Source organism: Lathamus discolor, chromosome 8 (assembly GCF_037157495.1).
Source record: "Lathamus discolor isolate bLatDis1 chromosome 8, bLatDis1.hap1, whole genome shotgun sequence".
In the NCBI taxonomy this organism is placed as follows: Eukaryota; Metazoa; Chordata; class Aves; order Psittaciformes; family Psittacidae; genus Lathamus; species Lathamus discolor.
Genome location: NC_088891.1, coordinates 12,785,749 through 12,806,542, shown reverse-complemented (window position 1 = coordinate 12,806,542; position 20,794 = coordinate 12,785,749). Strand labels below are relative to the sequence as shown.

Genomic DNA, 20,794 nt, shown 5'->3' with positions numbered 1-20,794 from the left:
ATGGAGCTGTTGGAACAAGTCCAGAGGAGGCCATGGGGATGATAAGGGGCTGGAGCACTTCCTGTAGGAAGACAGACTGAGAAAGTTGGGGCTGTTCAGCCTGGAAAAGAGAAGCTGTGTGGTGAACTCATAGCAGCCTTCCAGTATCTGAAGGGGGCCTACAAGGATGCTTCAGAGGGACTCTTCATCAGGGACTGTAGTGATAGGACAAGAGGTAATGGGTTTAAAGTTAAATAGAGGAAGATCAGGTTAGATATATGGAAGAAGTTCTTTACTGTGAGGGTGGTGAGGCAGTGGAACAGGTTGCCCTAAGAAGTGGTGAATGCTCCATCCCAGGCAGTGTTCGAGGCCAGGCTGGACAGAGCCTTAGGTGACACGGTCTAGTGTGAGGCATCCCTGCCCATGGCAGAGGGTTTGGAACTAAATGGTCTTAAAGTCCTTCCCAACTACAACCATTCTATGATTCTATGTACAGGTGTATATATGTAAGTATAATAAATAAATGACAAGTATTTACAAATAAGGGTTTTAATAAGAAATTTTTCAAGAAGGATGAAGTAGAGGAGAACCCTACACAGCAGAGGAAACCTGTTCTCACTCACTGTATTTTGTGGACATAATGCTTTGGATGAAGAATTTGCTGTTTTCAATTACAGTAACAGCTTCTGAAATGCATTACAGGCAGGTCCAGGCCAAGTGTTAGTACTGGCATGGAAGCTGCCACGAAGCTTGTCCTTTTTAAAACTGAAAGAAAAAAAAATTCCCTTCTATCATCAAAGTTCTTCTGTAAAGGTAGGCCTAAAATCCAACATTCTGATTTTTCATCAGTGTTTTGCGTTCCATATTTACCTTTTACAAGAGGTAAGTATTCATTAATCTTCTGTTTGTGGGAGCTTGGAATTTTTATATTTATAGGATCTAGCCTGGAGGTAACTGCCATACTTAGGGATTTTTTTTTTTTTATTTATTTTTTTTAAACCTAGATTGATCTTGGAAACAGCTACATATTCTGTTCAGAGTTTCAGGGGGAGGAAAAACAACCCTGAGTTTGGACAAAGGGCAGAAGTCATTCAAACAGAATCAGAACAGCTCATCGTTTTTATCTGAAAACACCTTACTCCACATCACGGAAAGTCAGGCTGGTCACATACATCCCACTTGGAGTTAAGGTCAGTGACTGAAAGCAGCTCAACATAAAACAGCTGCTTAACAACAGGAGCTAAGTAAAATCGACTGTGATTTGAGAAAAGCAGTTTATTACCTTTAAAAAGTTGTTAGCTGCCAGTTAGACTATGAGGTTCAAACAAGATACCCTTCTGTTTAGGCAGGGTCTGCTGTAAGGCCCTTCTGTATAAAGCTCAACTCTGACCTTCTGTAAACTCACTTGTGAAACACAGTTAACAATATTTGCTGAAAAGAGAACATGAAGCAACAGCAAGTTGAATAGTGCACAGGATTATTACCAGAACTTCTTTCATTTAGTACTTAAACCCTTTATTATGCAGTGTCCTTTTTGGAGCTCAGATGAAGGGAGGCTGAAGAGACTGCTTGGTAGAGCACAGCATTGTGAAGCTATTTTTCTTCTAATTGCCCTTCAAACCTTTTTTCCTGTGTACTACCTACCCTACTAGACTGGGCACAACACAGCTATAATATCCACAAGCCAGTTTATTAACCAAACATCTCTATGCTTCATCCCTTCTTTGGGAAATGCTAGATGTATGTCAGGATTCCTGCAAGCAGACTGTGGGAGCACAGGGAGGAAAGAACACTATGCGCATTTCAGATAGAAGACTGACAAAAACTTTTTAGCCGATTTACAGCAGTTGTCTCTTTCTCTCTGAATTTGTTTTGCTTACGGAGTCACCCCATTACTTGGGGTTTAGCAAGTAAAGACAAGACAATGGCAAAATTATTTCCTTTTCTTATTCTCAGAATAACTAGATGACTTCCACCAAAGCTTTAAAAAAGTGGAGGCAGCACATGTCCTCATCTTAGTTCTAGCTACACTGACTTGGAAATGAAAAGCTTACCATAGAAAAAAGGAAGGATGAAGAACCTTCAGAATTGCAGGGTCCCTAATTAGGACAAAAAAAAAAAAAAAAAGTGTTCCCTCTCTCAGAATCGTAAGATTGGTGGAGACTGCTTGCATCTAAAGCAATAAAGCAAGTTCATTTTAAAGCCTTTCTCCTCTTCCTCAAAAAAAGAAAACGGGGGGGGGGGGGGGGAAGGAAATACATCCCAAACTATCAAATAGCAAATGCATATTTACGTGTACCCAAGCCATTATTCTGTTAAGTGGAGTAACTTGAACATGAGTGATTCATTCCTGCACGCAAAAAGCTGTTATCTTCTAGTCCCTATGATGAATCAGTTGCAGCAATTCTGAACTATTTCTCACATGTTTTAAATGAATGCCCTAACATCAACCAAAACACAAGCATACATGCACACAAACAAAGGCTCCTCTGCCACAGTCTAACTTCACATGGGTTCATAAAGTACAGCACATACTGTGTACTGCTTGCCCTTTCACTGCTCTGCTTCTGCTCTTAGAGGCTGACTTGGGTCTTAAGAGCACATTTAGACAGCCAGACCCTGTCACGAACACAGATGATCTCTAAACTGCAAATCCTGCTTCATGACCTGAAGTTATGACTCCAAACAGCTTCATGGTTGGGGGGGGCGCAAAGCTATGTCAATACAGCATTACTGATGTTGACCAACAGAATTTAAGGTTAGGCACTAACAAAGGTGACACCTGCAGTGAAGGGTAGACTGAAGCTACTGAGAGTCATATGGGTGACTAATTTCCTAAGAATTTGGGTATAAGATCCCCAACTGTTTGCAACCAGATGTTTTTAGCCATACTGGTTACTATAGGATCAAGGTCTAGCTCACCAGTAAATAATACCACAGAGAAAGAAGAAAAGGGAAGAACAACATTACAGCCGTGGAAATCCAGCATATACATTTATTAAGATATACTTATCCTTTTAGTTCCTTCTTTACTGTATAATAAAAAATTGGATGCAGCAGCCAGAGAAGACAGTGAGGTCTGTTATTATATACAGTTCCATAATTAACATAGTACCAAATGATTCTGCATTCCTTTTTTTGTAAAATGTGACTTTTGTTCTTGGGTAATTCTTGTGTAAACAATAATACATATATTGTTCATTATAGATGTTATAAAACATATACAATATTATGAGAATAAGCATAAGGTTGTCTTTTCTAATACAAATTGACTGACTTTTCAAATTGTTACAGTAAAAACAAACACATTAGGTTATGAATATGAGTAAATTATTTCTTAAATAAATATAAAAAGTAACAGAGGTCCCTTTAATAGCAGAATGGCTGCATAGCACCAGCACAAGGAAAATAAAGACAGACATGGCACCTCTTTTTTTCCTAAAGACTTTGAAGCATTCATTACTGAAATTAGACATCTGTGATGATCTAAAGTAAGCTTTAAATGTTTGACAAGTCTGCTGCCAGTTATCTTGGACTAAAAATGATGCTCTGTATCATTTAGCTTGGAATTGGTTTGTGCTTGGGATATAGTCTTGTAAATGTTAATAAAAAAAACCTAATGAGCCAGTTTATTCCCAAATAACAACATACCGATTAGACCACAGTATGCAAAACACTGCAGGGGCTCATCACTCCTGAGAGTCAGAGAAGCATATCATAAACTGAGAAAGTGGAAATTAACATTGAAATAGACGAAAATAGCCAGTGGATGGTAAACAGATTTTATTATGTAAACTACTGGAATCCTGAAGTTTACTTAGTGTATTTCCTTCAATTTCTTTCCGCTTCCAGTTTAAAAGGACCATTTGACAAATCTGTGTTTTATTAACCACAGTAATTGAAGCCAGACGCTCATCAATAGTGGACAGGCTTCTTAACAAGCCTAGTGCAACTCTCTGTCTTCCCTTCGCAGGAGGATCGTACACACACAAAAACCCCAAGCACACATCAAGGTCTGGGGACGCCCTACGCGGGGTTTCCCAGGTCCCTCCCCGAACCCGGAGCATCCCCAGCGCCCCCGCCACAGGTGACGGGTGCACCCGCGGACCCCGGCCCACCCCAGCGGCGGCACCCAGGAGGGACGAGCGGCGCGACCCTCCGCAGGCAGCGGGGTCGCGGCCTGCACCCCACCCATAAACATGCCGCTGTCACCGCCCCGCCCCGCCTCTCATAATCCCCGCTTTAGGCGCACCGGTACTCCGCACCTCGGTATTCCCGACCCCGGTAAGGGACCCGCAGAGATCCTGCCGCCCCACACCCCGCAGGCTGATCCCCTCAGCCCCTCCCACCGCTCTCCTCGGGCCTACACGACACCCCGTTCCCTGCCCGCGCCCGGCTGTCCCCTCGCAGCGCCACCATTACCGTGAAGGGGATGTCCTCCACGCTGCCCACCGAGTAGCAGTTGTCCCCGGGGTTGACGGCGCCGGTGAGCACCTGGTGCAGATGCATCGCGGCGGCGCCGCCGGCGGCCAGCGGACGAGACCCGGATGGCTCCGCGCGGAGCCGAGGCCCTGCCCACTGCCGCCGCGGGCGGGCGGGCGCGCGCCGGGGGGGCGGCGCACGCGCCGGGCTGAGAGCGAGTCAGGTGGGGCGCGCGCACAGGCGCCGCCCCCGCGCGAGCTGCGGCCGTCGTGCGCGCGCCCGCGAGGCATTTAAAGGAGCGGCGTGGGGGGGGGCCGGGGAAGGTGGCTGCTCATCCCGTCAGTGCGAGGGACGGCCGCGGGGCGGGGCGGAGCGCCGGGGTTGAAGGAGGAGAGGGAGGGACGGCTCGGCTCGGCTCGGCTCGTCAGGTGAGGGAGTGGCAGGGCGCCTCATGGGGTGGGCTGGAGGAAAAGCAGGAGTTGGAGGAGGAGGCTGCCCGCCTCTGCAGCGGCTGCGGAGGTGTGTCCCATCAGAGGAGGGACTGGCAGCTCCTCCCTGGCTGGAGGCTGGCAGGTGCAGCCGGCGCTGCGCTTTCATTAGTTACGCGCAGCCGTTCTGAGGATGGTTTGGGTTGCTCTCTTTAAGGATCTTCGCGTTTGGTCGTGAAGCTCTTTACAAAGCTCTTGGGAGTCCGCCAGTGGAGGCCACCAGCAGCTCCTGGCTGGTGTGCTGTAGTTGATCGCTGAACCCCTCAGCGTAGTACTTAGCTATTGATTCAAGAACGGGGCCGACATTAAGTCAGACTGCTTTGTGTCGGTGAGAAATACACCGTGTTTCAGGGTCGTTGTACATACCCGTTTTCTAGGAGTTAGTGAGAAAATTGCCAGTACTTGACGCTGAAAGCCTGGCACGGGAGACAGCTGTTGTTCAAGGTGTGTGGTTGCGTTTTAGACACATCGTGCGACCTCACGCGAATTATCGTGGGGCTTACGCTGCTTTGTGTTAACTGCCAAACATTGTTGAAAACGAAGGCCTTTAAATGTGCTTATCTTTTTCTGTCTCAGAAGCGTGAAGAAGGCTGGTTACTGAAAAGTGTTTGGAAGGGGGTTAGGGGAATACTTTCTAGGCTGTTTGTCATGATATAAGGAAAGTCCTTCAGTTTTGTGTACTAGGTGAATACGGCAGTCTTGCTATTGTACCACTGGTGCTAATGACTGAACCTGCAAAGGTCAATCTCTTTTAAAGTCTATAGCAATTTTCCTGCAAGATTCATCTTGCCTTACACCTCTTCTTGAAAGTGTGCGTCTCTTACTGAATAAATGAGTCTGCTCGGAATGTAGAGGCAAATGAAGGCATAACCAAGTTATCTTCGCCAGAAAAAACAAACAAACAAATGTTGTCGTAGCATTTATGGTTTTATCAACTGCTGTGCTTGTTAAAGGCTTTTTTTTTTTTTTTTTTTTGATGGGAACAGTATCTCTACCTCAGATGAAAGGGGAAAAAAAATACTTTGATCTTCAGTTGACCTGGTTGCATGTGAAAGCACTGTGGAATGTTCATATGTTTCCACTGGTTAGTGTTCCATAACTTCTTTGATTGAAGACATTGTCTATATAAAATGTATGCTAATTTACAGTTGTTTTTTATTTTGGGTAAGTTTGTTTGTTTGGTTTTTTTTCCCTGAATTCATGCGCCAGGACTTAGAGGCAAAAGCGGTGTAATGAAGCTTTTTGTTTGGTTAGGGGTTTTTTTTGTTTGGGGTTTTGTCTATTTTTTAAATAAGTGAAATGAAGTCCACCTAATGCCTGAAAAGACAGCTAGCTTTTGAATTTGCACAGTCAGTCATAACGTTAAGTAGGATGTTAGGAGAATAGTATGACCCAAAGGAAAGCATTTTCCTTTCTTAGGTGTAGTAAAGTTTTCTGATTTTAATGGTGAAAAGTCTTAAGTGAAGGTGGAGTACCTGTAAGGAGCAGTTATTTCCTGGGTAACAGACATGATGAGGATGAGTTTTGGTCTTCACCCAGTCTTGTCACCTAAGCAACCTAAGACTGCCAGTAACTGTTGGGTATGCCAACTGTGAGAAAGACTTCCATCTTATTGTTTGGACTGATGAGAAGCTTTTTGAAGCTTTTGGCTTGTGTGGTACTCTTTCATTGAGACTGCTGTGGGACAGAAGACTGCATGTTATCCTGAAGCGGGTGAAGTTCCCCTTTAAAAAGGTCAAATTATGGGTTCAGGAGTAAAATACTCCTATTTGTGGCTGTGGAAGCCTGCAGGCACTGCTAGCCCTGTGCACAAAGCTTTGAGCAAGAATCATTCCGTAAGCATCTGCAGATAAGGCCTTTGTGTTCTTCCTGGAAACAAGTATTTTAACATGAGTTTTGCTGGCATGTTGTTTTATTTACCTTAATTGATTCTTCCTTATTAGAGACCTAAAGACCTCTCATTAAAGGAATTTGTGGTATATGTAGCAGTGATTTCTGTGCCCAAGAGCATGAAGCAATTTTGTATTTATAAAATAATAATAATAATAAAAAAAAGGCTAAAGGGCTTCATTCTCTTAATTTTTCTTTCAATTCCTGACTATCTTGTTGCTTTGTTCAGTTACTTTCTTTCTACCCCTGAGAAAAAGCATATTTAATTTATGCTGATAAACTGGAGCTGCCTTAGGTGGAGTTTTAAGAATGTGTTTGGAAGGCTGAGGGTACTTTGCTCTTGGCTTGCTCTAGCAGGATGAATTAGATGACCTCTCAAGACCTTGCCTGCATCACATATGAGGATGACTACAGTTTTGCTTTCACCTTCTCTGGCTACAGGGGACGGTAAAAAAAATCTACAGGTATTCGAAGGTTGAGACTTTACTTAAAAATCTTTGCTGCTGCTTCCAAAAAGAGATGGGGTGAAAGTAAAGAGGTCCACATTTAGAAAACAGACACTGGATTACACGGATGCCATGGGTAGCTAACTTAGTTCCACTGGCTGTAAAAAAAAGTGTTTTTACTTGGCAAAACAAGGTGGTATTATACAATAATAAGAAGGAAATACCATGTTTTGATATGGAAACCGTGATTATATGAAGGAAAATCTTTGGTTTTGTTTGTTCTAGTTTTGCTTAAGGGTAAAATACGAGAGTTTCTGATTTTTGGCAAAAGAGAGAGGCTTTTATGGGACTGGAGAAAATTCGAAAATTACTCTGAAATCTGCATAGGGAAGAAATCTCAAAGCACGTGCAAAAAGCAATATACTGTGCTCAGCCTAGAGAAAGAAAGCACGACTCACAAGATAAATACCTATGCAGGACTGCCTTTCATTTCAAAAGTGAAATACTGCACTCCAGGCTTGGTATCTTGAAACCTAAAGAACACACCCCATTTCTAACACTGTCAGCTTTCCATGTTCCTTCTGAAGGCCTTTATCTGTCCACAAAAAAGAGAACTTGTGAGCATAATGCTTTGATGTTTCTGTGAATGATTGTCTCAGATCTTCACTGGGTTCTTGAAGTATATTTTTTTGTGTTTTTCAAATTGTGTTTTTGCCTGAAGAAAAATTACTTGCCTGTTTTCTCTAGAACTCTAATTCAGCCATTAGCTTTACTTAGAGAAAATCCTGTTCTTTGATCCATAAGATGCAACACCTGTTCTTTCATATTGATTTCTGAACTGCAATGTGGGTTTTCTCCCAACCTTTGTTATTACTGACAGAACAAGGTAGTTGCCAAAAAGATATTAATTTGTAAACATTGTCCCTGTAATGGTCTTAATTTTGTGAAGTGTGACTCACTGTGTTTCTGTAGAAAGCCTTAAGGCTTTATGGAGGATGGTCACCTCTTACATACTCTAGAAAAGTTCTTGCTACAACACAATTTTTGCTTGGGTATTTTTAAAAGATTGTGTTTATGGAAACTGACAGCCTTGCTTCCAAAGGAATATCTAAATGCTGAATGTTTTTGGTAGTGCGTAGGTATCTTACCATCTTCCCCTGTTTGGACTCTTACTGTCCTGTAGAATAATCACCTGTACTTCCTATTTTACAGAAGACAAAAAAGGGCATTAAAAATGAAACTTTTTGGTAATTCCTTTAAACCACAATTGGGTACTTGTGGAGGAGGTAACTAATGATTAAAAATACCAATCCATTAAGTGGTGAAGTAGGAAAAAGGACAGGCAATTTAAACAGCACAGGGGAGTTGAGGCACTTACTTGAAGGTGCTGACTTTCTGTGGCTAAGGAGAAGGCTATATCTAAGAGTGCTGTCTTAATTCTCTTCAGAAGCTTCAAGGCTTTTGTCTTCTTGCCTTGTATAATTGTGATGGCAGTTGCAGACCGGTAGAGTGTTTTGTGGGGAGTGGGTTAAGACTTTTTTATTTTCTAATTTTTTATTTTTATTTTTAGGAAATGACTGAGTGGATGCTAGACAAGCAGAGGCAGAATAAACATAAATTACTCCTAGTAGTGATATGTGGCGTGATGTTATGCTTTAATGACATAGGATTAAGTACTAACTGGTTCAGTTAGCTGAATTTGTGTGCTCTGTGCCAAATGGTTATGTTATACAGAAGCTTAGTGAAGCTTCTACTAACAAACATGTTTAGCATGATTTTCTGAATGTCTGGGTTGAATATATTTTTTAATATAAATAATTTTCTTCAGATGGAAAAATACTTTGTACTCTTGCAGTTCTGATCATCTGTGTATCTTGCTTTTCTACATATATCTTTCAAGTATCTGGAAACTAGAATTCCTCCAGTGAAGTCACAAATGGCCATATACATAGAGTTCTTTAACTTCTACTCTAAATGATGAGTTAGTAGAATGACAAATGATTTTAATGTCAGTTGCAAACAACTTCATAACAAAAAACAGTCTGTATCAGACCAAGTGTTCTGATGGCACTAAATATAAATGAAAGGTGTCCTGGGAATTTCCCTATATCATCTTTGTCGGGGTAAGAGCAAACAAACAAATCTCAGATGCATACTGAGTCAAAGGCAGATGTTTCTGTCCTTAAGGAGGACATGAATGGTGTTGCATAGGGTTATTTATAGCACAGACTTGTATGCAGGAACTTAAGGACACAAGAAGAGGATTCTGCTTATGAACTTCTGATGACTGTTTTCAGGCTCAGACCACATCTTCAACACCAACCATTATATAAGCACCACAGCAAAGACTGAGGAAGACATCAATTAAAAGCCCTTCTTGGGGATCTTAAGCCAAAATATTTTGGACTGACATTTGGAAAGCCTGTCATCAGTTTAGGTTTGTGTTGATTTCTTAGTAGTTCTTGTACTGCGTATTTATTTCTTCAATTTCAAGATGCCTTGTCACTAATAAAATCAAACTTTATAAGATGGTTATTATTCTTCTAATAAGAAAAAAACTGTAAGGGAAGAATTTTTCTCCCGTGTTATTTTCATTTTTGATTTCTGTGTGGTACCCTTCTTGAATTTTACTGGCACCTATGTAGACTGTTTTAAAAACATGTGCCTCTTGATGTCATTTTGCCTAGCTTAATTTCTACAGGTACCTGAATGCATCCTAAACAATCATATTCTTAAGACTTGCTGGCTTTTGGTAAGACCTTAACTAGCTTAATCCTGTTACAATAGAAGAATAGATAATTATACTTCAAAAGATTGTAGTATGGGTTTTTAAGTTGTAAGTAAAATCAACCAAGCTTGTAACATTATAGCTGTCACTTTTGCTTCCTTTGAACTGAAGATGTAAATAAAGTATGCAAACATTTATGGATTTAGCTGTTAAAAGTCACTATGAACTTATTTTCTTCTGTTTGCAATATTAATAACAAATAAACACTGTTTTTCTATCTCAAGGTATACTGAGTGAGGAAAAGGAGTGGAAACAGCTTCCACACTGTTTTGTTCTCTATATGCTCAGCAAAATCTCTGCAGAGCATATGTGTAGTACCTAGCTAGGTATTTCAAATTGCCTCCAGAATGTCTTACTAATTTGTTGACTATAGAGGGAATTCATGAGATGTGTTTTCCCCTTATGCAAGTATACCACTGATCAGTGTAATTGATGTACTGTGTGCTAATTGCTGGGGTTTAGTTTGGTTTGCTGATTATTTTATTTTTTTTTTAAGATCTAATCATCAGCTCTTAAGTGTTCATATCTATAGCATAAATGTTGTGACCTTGTTGACACTTGACCTGAGCTATTGCTAGTTAACCCAATCGCATTTTCTTATGCTGAGAACAACATTGCAATGTATCTATATGGGCTGTGGCTTAGGCAGTACCGATGTGTCTACTGTGAGTAAATTTGGGTCCCCAGTATTTAGCCTGTTGGCAGTTATGGATTGTTTGAAGTCAAGTAATATAGTTATCAATATTCCTTCTTACTAACATAACTCTGAGGCATCTCTCACCAACTTGGCTTAGTGGTGAAGCTTATTTTTAAAACCTGAGGGAGGTTCTTGTGTCTAATTGACTTTTAAAAAGCTGGGGATATATTTAGTAGTGTCTGAGACTGCGCGAGTGATAGTCTTCCCCCTCATCAATCAGTAAACAGTTGAAAATACAAAATCTACTGTGAAATGGAAAATTAAAAACCAAAAATTCCCCAAATACCTCTACTTCAGATGCTTTGCCCTGATATGCTTCTCCAGCTGAAAATGTAAGTTAATTAGAATCAGGTCCACTGAATAGTCTTTAGTTGTTTTTTATCCATTGTAAACCAGTCTTAGTGAAGGAAACTTTAGCTGGTAGTAAGCAACAGTAATACCAATGAGCAGTATTTCAGTGGGTTAAATTTAAGTTACTGACATTTTCTTAATGAAAGAAAGGTCAAATTATAATATTTACTATATTTTTAGATGAAAAAGCTCACCCAAACAATGTTTTAGAGGTGCAGAGTCTGGTGTTCAGTGAGAATAAAGTTGCCTGATTAGGAAATGGACCGACAAATATTTGCTTGATATGTGACTTAATGACTTCTGATGACTGGGAGGGACTTACTTACTCAGAAAAATGGACTGGGCTTTTACTTGTTTTTGCTCTTTTGACAGGGAACATATATGTTCTGTGCAACTTGAAGTTGGTATCTTGATTTATATTGTTTCTGTGGTTTGGTATTTGGTTTTTTTGGGTGTGTGTGTGGTGGTTTTTTTTTTTTTTTGGTCTTTGTGGGTTTTTTTTTGTTTTGTTTTGTTTTGTTTTTTTTTTCTCCAAAGTACTGAAAAGCTGTGCAACCAAGTCTTCCAGATACCTTTCACACTGGGCCTATTTAGTCATAGGGTATTTTATCTAGAACGTATGCTATCCTGATTTCTTTTTCAGGAAGACAGAGGTTTGTCATCTTTGCGTGGTGGAGTTAGTGAGCCATAACTGCTATGGAATTTGCTGAACTTCAGATGTTCAGATGTTTCTTGGTTTAACACCTCATAGTCTGTGTCCGCAGAAAAGCCTGTGAGAATTTCTTGCAGTAATACATAAAGAACATTAATATTGAAGGTATATGCACTATATATTTGTGAATTGCATTCTAGAAGTGGCATCTAAGGAACATATCTCAAGAACAAAATGCTGTCAATGTATTCAGTTGCTAAAATCGTGCATTATAAGGTTTTTTTGGAGGTAGTAAGTTGAAAGATGAAACATGATTTGCAAAGCTCTATGGACTTCATAGTTTTGAACTGGTGACTGACTCTTGTGGACTCTTTATTACTCATCATAAATAATAAAAACCAAGTTCCTGTTGACAATAAACTAAACCTATTTCCCAGAATATTGCATTTGGAACAACTCAGTTGTTTGTAGCTTTTCTGCAGCGACTGTGAGAAGTCCGTAGAGGTTTTGAACTGTGGAGATTTGTGATGCGGGAACAGTTAAGGATTGTTGATACCTATGTCAACATATTTATAAGGAATATGTTGATTTTACTCTAGTTTTCAAACTGATCTGCAGAATGCTACAGGACGTGTTAAAGTAAAATTTGCCTGACTGCTCATATTATTGTGAGTCTCTAGGATTATTTTGGGATATGAACTGTGAGTTCTTATCTTGCAGACAATTCTGTGATTATAATAAAGATGTGTGCTTGTGGAAGAACATTCCCTTGGTTCCTACAACCACAAACAGGATATGAGAAATGAACCAAATGCTAGCCATCATTAATGATGCTCTGAAACACATTCACTGAAAGAGCACTCTAGATATCCAACCATAGACCTCAAATTAAGTCAAGATAAAAGGTGAAATTTGGGCCTAAGTAAACAAACAGTTTTTGCCAATGACTTGGTGGGAAAAGTGTTTCTTGTGTTCTTTAATTTGTGTATATTTCTTTGAGGTTTTGTTGTACTGTCTATCTTGTGACTTGGCCTGCTCATTACCACTGAGTTAAGTGGTATGTGCCAAGCACCTCTGACAGGTCAGTGATGTGTACGTGTGTTCTGAGGGTGTGCACAGGAGTAAGTCGTTTAAATGGTGGTGATATTTGCCAGCAGCGTGATATGGAATGCTGCCTACTGCATCACACAGAACTGCTACCATCTGTTCACAAAGGTTTGCTGTGTTGAGGGGAGCACAAAATTGTATAATTTTCCTTAAGTTAAAGCCTGTGGAAAAAACTTGCTTTCATTTTTTTTTTTCCTCTCTGAATATTTATTTTCTCTGAATTCAAATAAAGCCGCTTCTTTCTTTTTTTAATATTTTGAAATTTCCTTGGATCTTATGAATTTAAGAGGCTTTAGCTATGTAAATAATATTTTCTTCCATATCTGATCAACAGTGATTTTTGTGTGTGTTTTGCTTTGCTTTTCCAGCAAATACGTAAACCCAGTAATTGAGGTGTCAGGACTAGCAGTCTGTTATGTGGATCATACAGTATTTATTACATCTTAATAATGATGTACTCAAAAAGGGATCACTTAACAATGACCTTGTAGTCATAGTTATCAGACAGTCTGTATTTTGATTTTTGGAGTTAAGCAGATCAAATAGACTAATCACAATTGCTGCCATATTTGTTACTCATGGGTGTTTGCCATATTTTTTTGCCAAATAACTTATTTAAAACAGTTTTTAGTACTGACTTTGCAGCCCAACATACAGCCAGCAGTGAGGTGGTCTGTAAAGGATCTCAGACTACCAGTGTTTAGTGTCAGATACTATATTTCTAAGGGCAGCTGGTCCTAAGTACAAGTCTTTATTAAGAAGGCCAGCAAGCCTGAGTAGGACCATTCAGCATCTTTGACTATTTTACCATCTGTAAATAGCCACTTGGACACCAGCTGTGCTCTGTTACTGAACTTTAATGAATAATCTGACATAAGGCAAAGGGGATCTGTAAGTATTCTGATGTTCAAATGGTCTACAGTTTTCTCTATCCCAACACCTCTTTGTGCCTCATTAAGCTGTTCTGGAATCATAAGCTTTCACTTAGCTAAAGAATCTGTTAGTGTTTTGCTGGTGATGATTCCAATAGTTGCTACCTCTTGCCTTCTGTCTCTCCTCTTTGGGAATCTCTGGAGCAGGAGACATCCAGGCTGAACTTCTGTGGTTTTCAACTGGTTTTTACCAGTAGTACTGTAGCACACCTTGTCAATGGCTCCAAGTAGTGGATTATGTCAACCTTGAATGTTGCCTGCTTTGTATCAAAGAGCCAAAATAATGCTGACAGGCTTGAGAGCAGCCAAGTTCTCTCCATTTTGTTCTTGAACTGAGCCCAGTGCCAGCACTAAGATTAATTATTCCCATTATGGCTTGGTCCTAAATCGGTAAATAAAACTGAAAAGGAAAGATGCCTAGGATAGATGGTTCAGCATTGCAAATGCCTGGATTATTTGGTTCTGCCATGATCAAGAAATGTACTAGCTATAAATCAACTGTTTTGTAATCTAGCTGTGTAATTTTTTTATTATGGTTTATACAGCTTAATTTGATGTCTGGTTGCTTAGACCTCTTGTACCAGTGCAAATTCTCCATCTGTGCAGTTGTACTAATGAAGTAAAGAACTCAGAGTAATTTTTAGTGCTGGCTGTTGACTGGAATTCCTGTTCTGAAGAAAACTCTGAAACATTTTACTGAAAAATAGAAACCAGAACAACTATGAAGGAGGAATAAAAAAAAAAAAAATGTGGGGTGTTCTTTGTTTTGTTTTGTTCCTTTTTATTTTAATTTTTTTTTTCTATCCCCTCACTCCCCCCACCCCCCAAGGTGGATAACTTGGGGAACCTGGAAGCTTTTGCTTTCCAGTTCCAACTGCAAAGAATGAAAGTGCCTCTAATATATATATATATATATTTTTTTTTTTTGGTGGGGAAGAGATGAGTGGATTTATGTGTTTGGCTACATAGAGCCCGAAGGCCTAAGGGAGTTATCCTACTATCTGCACTTCTGTTAGGTCATTTTACAATCATGTTGACAAAACCATACAATTTTTTTTTTTGTCGTAAGGCATATGCAATACATATAAATTGCCAATGTGTCTAAAAATATATATAATATGGGTTCATTTCTAGACCTTGGTCTCTTGGCTCCTTCAACTTCCAAGGCACAGAGTGGTTGAATGTTGTTGGCTTTTTCTCTTGCTTCCAGCTGAAAAAAACTGAACAGATGGTAGTGGGAGAAAAAATGACAAGCCAGTGCAGACAGTGTGATTAATTTATTGTGGGTTTAGGTGTTGTTTTTACTTTTGTGGGGTTTTGTTTGTTTGGCTTTGTTTTTAATTTGGGAGGATAGTGCACATACTACAGAAAAGGTAGCAAAAGTATACAGGTATGTATTGAGCATTGTTATCCATGCCTCAAAAACTTCTTCAGTTGCTGGAGGAAGATGTTAGTGGGAAAGGAGCTGGTCTGTGCTACTATGTTTAGAAAGGGCTGCACGCATCAGGTAATGTTTCGGTGTTCCAGAACTCTGCCAGATGGTGTTAGCTGTGAGAAAGTTCTGTGATTCATTTAGTAAAATGTTTGTTGTGGCAGATGAGGAGCTTCAGACTTGCAGGTCCAGCCAATGGTAGAAACCACCATGGCTCTCACCAGACGTGATGCAGGATATAAAGGAAACTTCTCATGATGCTACTTTTAAAGCTGGTTGCTTTCTTCAATGAGATGCGATTATAAATTGTTTTTGCTTGCAGCTCCATCTCAGGGTGCAGCAGACCTTAAATTTGCTATTTCAAAACCCTAAGAGAGCTACTCAGAGATATAAAAAATTTTCACTGGATTTTCCTTTGCCTTGTGTTTACAGTAACTGTTCAAAGGAGAAATGAGTTTTCACTTAGATTAAATTCTCTCCTCCCCACTTCAGAACAAGAAGTAGGAAGGTTAGCCTGGGAATGGGGTTTCTAGTAGAACAACAAAAAAGAAGGGGTGGGGGAAGGCTGCAACAACATTCTTCAAGTAACTCTCTGGGGACAAGAACTGCAAGATAGTATTCCGGTGATCTACAGTAGCAAAAAAACCCCTCCAAAACCTTTGTATAGCTTGTTGTCAGTTTGCTGTTCAGAAATACTTACTTTTCATTTCCTAGTTTAGTGTCTCAAAGTTCAAATTTGACCCTCCTTGCTGGTAATTAATAAGCAGCAACGCTGCAAAGTAGGTCATAATTTCCTGAGGAATAATCTGGTAGCTGCATTGGGGAAAATGACTAAGCATCCTCAAAGGCAACATCACATAGCATGTTATGTTACAGGAAGGGCACATGCCGAAAGAATGGATTATGTAGAGAAACACAACAGAAGCCTTTTAGTTTTCTTATAAGCTTTTGTAAGTTAAAGAAAATATCTCTAGGTTCCAGTTGCAAACGAACTCCCCTCCCACCTGTAAAACTGAGAAAGCATGAAACCCATGGAACATCCAAAGCTATTTCAATTTACATAGTCAGAATCACCTATTCAGGAATAGGGCTTCATCTGTCAAGAAGTGATGATGGAAGAATTCTGCCTTCCTCAGTCTCAAGAGACAAGATCTTCAACTTCAATAGTGCAAGTCAGGCTTTTAGCTGTGATGGGGTTGTTTTTGTTTCTTTTTTTAATTTTTTTTTTTTTGGTTGTATTTTTGGTGGTCTTTTTGTGTGTTTTTTTTGTTGTTGTTTTGGGGTTTTTGTGTGTGTTTGCTTTTTGTTTTGTTTTGTTTGGTGTGTTTTGCTTTGTTTGGCGTGTTTTGTTTTGTTTTCCCAGAAATGTGTGTGTTTTTCTGTTGTGCAGTTGACAGATGCCAGAGAACTTACTTCATAAGTTTTCTGATCCCAGAATATTTTTATTGGTACTGTAATAAAGGCAAGTGTATTTAAAAAGAGCCTGTGCCAAAGAGATACTTTGGACCTTAACTGATATAAACCAGCACTGCTTTGCTGTCTCTAACAGATCTGTATCTGCTGACATCATTTCGGGATTCTTCTCAATCTCATTGCAATATCTGTTTTCTTTGTGCATGCATATGTATATCTTCCTTGCAATAAAACCATCAAATACGTATTTTATTATCTAACGAAAAAGTATGGGGACAAATAGCAAGGTAACTTTGCTAGGTTGTCTGTGCTGTATTTTGACCAAACTTCCTGTTCATGTCATTTTGTCAGGCTTCTCAAAATGATGCATGCTGAATACTCAAGCTACATAGCACTGGAGAAAGGAAAGCAGTAACATATGTGTATTGTGTATATACACATTACATGTGAGTTGCATGTTAAATATCTGGTGTTAAAAGGGAAACAAGCATACTATCTTCTATCAGTCAGCATACAGTTTTCACAAAGGGAAGCCTTTACTAAGTGGGGCATGATGATTTTGGGATGATGAGTGAAAGAAATGGAACCATTGGTGATGGTATAAAACTTTAATGAGATGTACTGTTATTAGCATAACTTTTTTTATATTCCTTAAACGAAGTGTTTCCTAGCAAGATTGTATAATAGTAGTAGAAAACTTACTCTTTTTTGAATAATAAGCAATTTTTGAGGAAATGGGTAATGCTCTACTTTTTATAAAGGACAAATGTGTTCTCAGTAGTTTGAGATTTAAAATATTTTTTTTAATAGCTGATCCTTGCCATTGAAAAGAATCAGAAGAACTACTTGGGTATTTCAGTTAGAAAACTGTATGTTAAATATTGTTATACTGAATACCTGAACAATATCTTGCAGTGAAAACAGAAAGGTGAATTTTGTCCTGAATGATTTATTGTACATACATCTTTTGTGAAGTGATTAGAAAGCTGACAACATCTTTTGTGAAGTAATTAAAAGCTGACAACTTGACAACTGCGTTTGCTAAACCTGATGAAAGAAAATATTTTTAATTAATTTGCTTTATTGAGGCTAAAATAGAGCATTGCTTGCGGGAAGTTAATTTACTCGCAACAAAAAAAACCCCAAACAGTATATAGCATCATATACCTCACTTACAGATCTACCATACAGACATAAAAAATACACTGAAAAGTTCTTGTCAATGCTGTATTTTATTATCAGTTGGTAAAAAATTATAACAAAGGAGCTGTTGATTTTTACTATAGGAGCATATTGGCTTTTTTGTTCTCTTTGGCATCACTGATTAGCTTGGTTTGTTCGCAGAACGATTGCATAGAAACAGTTGTTTTCATGTATTGTTGCTCTATGCCAGGATTTCCTTGCTTCCTAAATTGGATGCTATGCAGTTAGAGTTGAAGCAGAAATAGTATTGATTCTTGGGAAAACACACGGACCTCCTGAGATCCTGAGATACTGTCATTTATTCATCTGCTTAAAATTAATGTGGTCCTAAATATGTAGGTATTTTATGAAGACCTGAGAATTACCAAAGCATGTGGAAATATTTCCGTCAGAAAACACAGGTAAAATGCAGTAGCTTGCTCCCTTTTTGTAGAGCATTAGTGACACCCAGTGGTTATATTCTGCTATGGACTAACGTACGCTAATCATTTTTGCTTTATAAAAACTGGAGCTCAGGGAACCTATGGGGAAAACTGAGATCCATGTGACTTCGTTAGGTAAGTATTCTGCTCGTACTTTAGTTTCACAAATGTGAATAAATTTAAGAGATTAAAGGGGAAAAAAATCATTTAAAACTAGCTTTGAAATGGTTCTCACTTTATCACTGACTTAATGACAATGGCTAAAGTGTTCTCTGATTCTCTACATCCCCCCCCCTTTTTTTTTCATATTTTTAAAGTGGTACACTAACATTTTATTTACTCTTCTCTTCCACTGGTTTAAGTAACTACAGAAAACTGGGTTTACTATTTTACACTACTGTCATCCCCCCTTTGTACTCTGCTTGTTTTGCTAGGACTTGATTTGTTGTTTTGCAAATACATTTAATAGTGATGAATGTTGGCAAGGTAATTTGAGATTATGGGTCCACTGTTGCCTATTCAGAAGCAAAATTTACTGTTGAAGTCACTGAGAGTTTCGTCCTAGTAATTTCCTTAGGATTAATTTTTTTCTGTTGTTCAACCTGTAGTGTTTGTCTAAATACTCGGGCGTGGAAATAAGCCTTCTAAATATGGATGGTCCCCAAGGTAATGATTCTAGCAGAGGATATGAAAAGGCCGGCAGCAAGACTTCATACCTCAGTGACATATAAAGGTGATATGCTCTTACTAGTACCTTTCTGGGCTTTAGAAAGTTGGGGGGGGAAGAAGATAATCTAATTCACGTAGAACCTTAGGTTCCTTAGGTTATGAACCTATCTGTGTTCAACTAGGGGATGATGTAAACTTTAAGCTTCATGAGGAAGATCTGGGTACATTTCCTTACTTTTACATATACTTGGGCAAGTCATATAGTTCTAAATACATCTTCATCTGTACAGTGGTGATTCTGGTGTTTTCTTCTTCTTGAGAAGAGATATACTCAAGATTAGTGATAGTTTTGTTGGTTTTTGTTTTTGTTTTTGTTTTTTTCATGGGAGCCAGGCCAGTGCAGTATGCAGGTGCAGAAAGCCTGTTGGCATTGACTGTAATCAGGGTAAAATCCTACTTTCTTCAAAGGCAGGCATCATTTACCAAGCATGTTAAACCCAGCAGCTTCTTCTGTCTCCATTTTAGAAGGTAAGCTGAGCTAACATGATTTATGATTTTACTTCAGTGTTATTGCCTTTGCATTAATTTGTTGAAAACTTCTATTCCCTTTGTTTCATAAAATGAAACATCGGTATGTTTCTTGCCTGGCAGTGTGCTGGTCCTTTTTCTGAAGAGGCTAAAGGTAATTAGAGAGCACGGCTGGACTTCTTCAGCATCTGTTTCACATGAGATGCTGCTGTTGTGAAGGGGCTGGTTTGGGTCTTGCAATGAGCAGCAAAACCATAAACCTGAAAATAGTCGCTCAGCCCTCAAAGTTTCTCTTGAGCGTGTAGTATCTACAGCCTTTATTGGCCAATAATTCCAATACACACAGTATTTCTGGGTAATATTGATCAATTTAGAACAGCTGATATTTCCATTCAGGGTGGCTAGTACTCTGCTTTATGATTGCAGAGGAGAATCCATGAAATTGAAATGAGACCAGTGGTGGAATTGATTTTCTTGTATCTGTCTTTCTTTATCAAGACTTGAGCTGAAATATTAAAATATAATGTTGGTTTTTTTTCAGATGCATGCATTTAACTGCAGAATATATTCATCATATCTCCCAGAGAAATGAATAATACCATGAGGAGCTATTTAATCATGAGCATGGAGATTGCTCTGCAGATTGCTGTGCTCTGACAGTGCCAATCAAGATAGAATAAGAAAAATTATGCTGGGAAGCAAGGTGTCAGGTTCATAGTTACTTAAAAACCAGTAAGCATAGTCTGTACTTTCTTAACAACAGAGAAATATATACAGAGGGAAGCAACACCATCTGTTCTTATAAACTAAATTGAACAATACAAAATTAAAGTATAATTTATAGTTCTTTGTGTGATATGTCTCATGTTATTAATACTGGGAGACACTCTTGCTGAGGAGACTGGAATTAAGAATATTCTGGGGGAGACTGAGTTATTTGACTCTCTTTCACGTTTAAAGTACTGAGCATATATTCAGTTAGGCTATGAAGCTTGGCAGTCAGCCAGCTCCAAACCTCTAAAAACTCATTTTAAGCCTAATCTGTGTTTTAGTTGTTCTTCTTTGTATAGCTGCATAATGGATTTTGTTTTGCTGCTGGATAAAGTTCAGCTGCTATCAGCTGAACTTGTGAAGGTGTGACATATATCGTGTATATGTTTTCCAGTGTGACAGCGTTAACATAGTTATGATGAAGTACGTTTCTTTCACATAGATGTGCTCTTAAGCTACTAGCCTTTAGCTTATATATATGAAGACTCCTATGCAGAACAGGAATTTTAGTGGAAGAGATGGTGTTTTGTGGAGCCTACTTAAAGACAAGAGACAAGTGAATGGAAGAAGATCAAGTGAGAGATGAAGTGTAACAACATGCCTG

The 20,794-nt window shown here is 39.1% G+C and overlaps 1 protein-coding gene and 1 long non-coding RNA gene across 6 annotated transcripts in view; one reads left to right on the top strand and one right to left on the bottom strand.

Moving 5' to 3' along the window:
* Nucleotides 1-4,552, bottom strand: part of DMXL2 (Dmx like 2) — a 52,841-nt gene extending 48,289 nt beyond the window's left edge. For all 3 annotated transcript variants that reach the window (XM_065688768.1, XM_065688769.1, XM_065688770.1), the window contains exon 1: nt 4,402-4,552. In XM_065688768.1, coding sequence (XP_065544840.1) covers nt 4,402-4,488 — 87 coding nt within the window. In that variant the 5' untranslated portion in view covers nt 4,489-4,552. The remainder of the gene's footprint in view (nt 1-4,401) is intronic.
* Nucleotides 4,553-4,803: 251 nt separating this feature from the next.
* Nucleotides 4,804-20,230, top strand: LOC136019023 (uncharacterized). 3 transcript variants are annotated; one of them, XR_010614703.1, is made up of 6 exons: nt 16,957-17,043; nt 18,140-18,201; nt 18,312-18,357; nt 18,831-18,955; nt 19,285-19,419; nt 19,961-20,230. It is a non-coding gene; the product is annotated as an uncharacterized LOC136019023 (long non-coding RNA). The 3 variants fall into 3 exon arrangements; XR_010614704.1 differs by lacking the exon at nt 18,312-18,357; XR_010614705.1 differs by lacking the exons at nt 16,957-17,043; nt 18,140-18,201; nt 18,312-18,357 and adding an exon at nt 4,804-4,829.
* The last annotated feature ends 564 nt before the right edge of the window (nt 20,231-20,794 follow it).